The sequence below is a fragment of the Arachis ipaensis genome, chromosome B5, assembly GCF_059453495.1.
Source record: "Arachis ipaensis isolate K30076 ecotype BB chromosome B5, ASM5945349v1, whole genome shotgun sequence".
Lineage (NCBI taxonomy): Eukaryota > Viridiplantae > Streptophyta > Magnoliopsida > Fabales > Fabaceae > Arachis > Arachis ipaensis.
In genome coordinates this window covers 91,306,608-91,310,925 of record NC_142440.1, presented here as the reverse complement: position 1 = coordinate 91,310,925, position 4,318 = coordinate 91,306,608, and the positions used below count along the sequence as shown (strand labels likewise).

General features: G+C 39.7%; 1 protein-coding gene across 1 annotated transcript; it reads right to left on the bottom strand.

Annotated features, from left to right (window-relative positions):
• Positions 1–384: 384 nt before the first annotated feature.
• Positions 385–1,161, bottom strand: LOC148564947 (uncharacterized). The gene has a single exon (XM_088487112.1). The coding sequence runs from the start codon at positions 1,159–1,161 to the stop codon at positions 385–387; it is 777 nt and encodes a 258-aa protein (XP_088343238.1).
• Between the last annotated feature and the right edge of the window lie 3,157 nt (positions 1,162–4,318).

Sequence of the window (4,318 nt, the reverse complement as noted above, 5' to 3'; positions counted from 1 at the left end):
GCTCCATTAGGGAACTAGAGGACCCACCCCCACAATTTTAACACGCTAAAGGGACATGTAACTCGGTCACTCACCTTTGAATACGGTGACTCTGTGTCGGCTAACTAAATTAATCTGATCCAATGAAATCTCCGTCACAAAAACACCGTTAGCACCTCTTGCCCGTTTATGATTATTTTCGCGTACTGTGATCATACAATCACCCATGATGGTTATAGGATTCCATGGAATACCCAACTGACCAGCAGCTCCTAGCTTGATGAATGGGATGACACACATCGAGTCCAAGTCAATCTTGCACCATATGGTCGATAGTCTGAGCGGGGATCGTTCATATCCGACCAAGTGTGGGATCCCATCAAGCACACGCATCACCTGCACGTGCTAAATTGAGCTACGGTTTATCCGAATCTTGCTCAGAAGAAAGGTGCCTGCATCCAGAACGACCACATGCGTTGCAATCGTGGCACCACGTCCACCCCAGTTGACCCACACGGCCTTACCAAGGTGGAACACCGAGCTCGCACCGAGGTGAGTGTGACGCTGATCGTTTATGTACTCGTGTTTCCAGCATCCGTTTGCGGAATTAAAAACATTACAGTGCAAAAACCTGTCTACAAGGTGCCTCTTTGACATATGGATGACGTAGTAATTGTCAGTTCCCATCCGGTATCCAAATGTGTATCCGATAAAGGCTTGTCTATATAGGGTGTCGGCCGGGTCGTCCAGTTGCTGAGCGACTCGCAACAGTGGGTTACATACCAGGAGTCTCAAATCAAAATCAGTCGGGCTATACCAGACACAGATCATACCGTAATCGGAGCCGATAACACTCCACCATCCGTGAATACCTAGTTGTTCTAGCATTGGCGCGGCTACTCTTCCTCTGTCTATACAGTCCACAAGACAGAAAGACTCTGTTGAACAGTACCTCTCCTGGTCACCAATCTGGCGCAACACCTTATGGTGTTTCCTGATATTTGCGAGCGTGTTGTCCCTCCTAAATTCATCGGAAGACAGTGGGACATGCCAAGTTGTGCTTGCGGTTTTACATCTCGCCACTGTCTTTGGGTCTGTCTGGATGAATATCTCCATCAAGATATCGTCCGGAAATACCTGATCATCCATCTCAGCCAACGACTCCGCCAAATGATTAGCCATATACCAACTGCTTTTCTTCTTCCTTTTTTTTTTCAAATTGAATGCCGTGAACTAGACTATCTAGAACAAAATAGAGTAAACACTTAAGGGAAACGTGTACCACACACTTTCTCACTTTTGCTAGATTGTAGAGTTGGGGTGCGCGTAGAGTTGTGCATCATGATGGGTCTGACACTAATGTTCCGCGGATAGCTACAGTGAGCCGTCACTCACGTCACATCAATAAACGTAAATGCCTTTAAAATAAAAACAATATGTAACAATAAATTAACATCGTTTTTCATGGAATAACAAGAGATTAGGTAACAATAAATTTGATTTATTCTAGATTTAAAGAACATGAGATATTACATTGGGAAGAGTCCTACAACAATGACCATGGAAAGCCTTTTTTTTTTGACGTGGCTTTGGGCCCGGAGTTCGACCCGGACCAACACAATGGAAACCATTTGCCCCGCACCCAACCCAGTCCCCGCAGCCGATCCAGATGAAACCCAACCCTACAGGAACCTTAGCTTTGCTCTTTATCCTCCTTGACGCTGTGTTCTCCTACTACTATCGCCGTTTCCTTCAGCTCACCTGAGGTTTGATGCGTTATATATTAAGATGAGGATATGGGAATTGATAGGTGTGGCTGTAAGGTCCGGATAGGGTTAATGGGCTGAGCCCATGAACAAAAGAAAAGATAGAATAAAGAAATATTAATTTAGAAATCACGAAAAATAAAATTAGACTTTAGACATAATAATAAAGACCCAGGATGAAGGTGGGTAGGTGGCTTTAAGAAATGTAGCGTGATTTCCTCTCTCTCCTATAATAATGTTAGGGATTAACAGTAATACTAAATAACAATAATAATAATAATAATAATAATAATAATAATGTTAACATCATTACTCGTTTATTGGGCATGAAACAGTAAATAAACATCGTATTTCAAAAAAGTCTAATTATAAAGAAATATATCTTATAACGCTTTATATTATTCTATATTAGGGTTTAGGGCTTAAGGTTTAGGATTTGGGGTTGAAGGTTTATGGTTTAGGGTTGAGGGTTTACGGTTTATAGTTGAGGGTTGAGGGTTGAGGGTTTAGGGTTTGGGATTTAGGGTTTGGGGTTTAGGGTTGAGGGTTTATGGTTTAGGATTTAGGGTTTATGGTTTAGGGTTGAGGGTTGACGGTTTAAGGTTTAGGGTTTAGGATTTAGGGTTTAGGGTTTAGAGTTTAGCGTTTATGGTTTATGATTTATAGTTTAAGGTTGAGGGTTTAGGGTTTAGGGTTAAGAGTTTAGGGTTTAGGATTTGGGGTTTAGGATTTATGGTTTAGGGTTTAGGGTTTAGGGTTTAGGGTTTAGGGTTTACGGTTTAAGGTTGAGGGTTGATGGTTTAAGGTTTAGGGTTTAGGGTTGAGGGTTTAGGGTTTAGGGTTGAGGGTTTATGGTTTATGATTTATAGTTTATGGTTTAGGGGTTATGGTTTACTATTTATGGCTGAGTGTTTAGGGTTTAGGGTTTAAGGTTTAGGGTTGAGAGTTGAGGGTTTAGGGTTTATGGTTTAGGATTTGGGGTTTAGGGTTGATGGTTTATGGTTTAGGGTTGATGGTTTACGGTTAATGATTGATGGTTGATGGTTTAGGGTTGATGGTTTGGTGTTTAGGGTTTATGGTTAGGGTTTAGAGTTTAGGAAGTCATTCAATCTCTTGGAGAAAAAGATACATCAGCATGGACAAAGGGAGGATATGGACCCCAACAATGATGATAACACAGAGGAAACAAATGGACTCCAAGAGGTTGTATTGTTCTCTGACTATCTTTAGCCTAAACATGCTAATTGAAAGTGCAAATGTCCCCTGTTGATTGGTGTCTTCTTAGATTTATTTACTATTTGTTAGTTTGTTTGTTTTCATGCTGTTATAGCTTGCTAGTCTAAGTGCTTGATTCACTTTCATCTTACTTGAATTATAAGCTTTGTTCCTCATGCTTGAATAAAAGAAAAACAACTTTAAAATAGAGAAAGAGTAAAAGTCTGGTATGATATGAGATAGAATAAGGTTATGTAGTGGTATGTGCCGGTTCATTAGTTGATTTATAAATAAGGCTGAATGTTGGCATGACTTTATGATAAGAACTTGAGTTATATTTCATGAGACTTGACAAATGAAAAAGGTCCAAAATAAAAGAAAGAAAATGCAAGAGAAAGAAGCAAAAAGAAATAAACAAAGCTGGACACCAATGGCTGGAAATTTGGATAAATTCTTGTGATGTTCTTGTACAAAGATAAGCTTGGATAACTAGGTTCTAAGGGGTGCTTCATCACCCGGCAACTTGGGTTAACTAACCCGGGATTGCCAACTGAAAGTCCACAGTCAAGAGCTACTTTGAAACAAAGCATTTAGTGACCCAAAGAGGTGCTGGGCATCAATTTCCAAAGGACAAAACAAAGCTAAATGTCTATGATGTGTGTGTGCTAAGGAGAGGCTTGAGCAAGTAAGCCCATAGGGGTGTTTCAATACCTAGCATCTTGAACCAACTGGGGCGGGAATGCTAGCTAAAAGCTTACTCTAAAAAGCTGCCTTATCACATAACATTAAGCCTCAGCTAAGCAATAAATCTCAATCAAGAGAAAGAGGGCAAGAAAAACTAAGGACCAAGTAATAACAAGTCTCATTTTTTGTGTGTAATTCAAGTAAGGATCCAAAGGAGTGTTGATGTCTCAGCCACAGAATAAAAATCTCTAAGATACCATGCATGAAAACCCCATTAACCAGTATTGAATGTTTTGCAAATAAAGACTTATACTCTTCTCTGTCTTCATTCATTCTTGTTCTGTTTTGCTGGTTGCTTGGGGACAAGCAAGATTTAAGTTTGGTGTTGTGATGACAAGTCATCTTAGGCTAGTTTCACAAGCCTATTTCATTAGTTTTCACTTGTTTTTCATGCATTTTTAGGCAATAAGTAAGTGTTTGAGTGAGAATTTCATGCTTGTCTAGATTCAATCAAACATTGGTAATTTTATGTATTTTCATTATATTTCTTGCAATATTTAGTTGATAATATGAATGATGCAAGAGTTGATGATTATGCCAAGGCTTTGATGTATTTGTTTGTTTGATGATAGGTGAAAAGATGAAGGAGAAGGAGCAATAAAAGCACTAAAAGA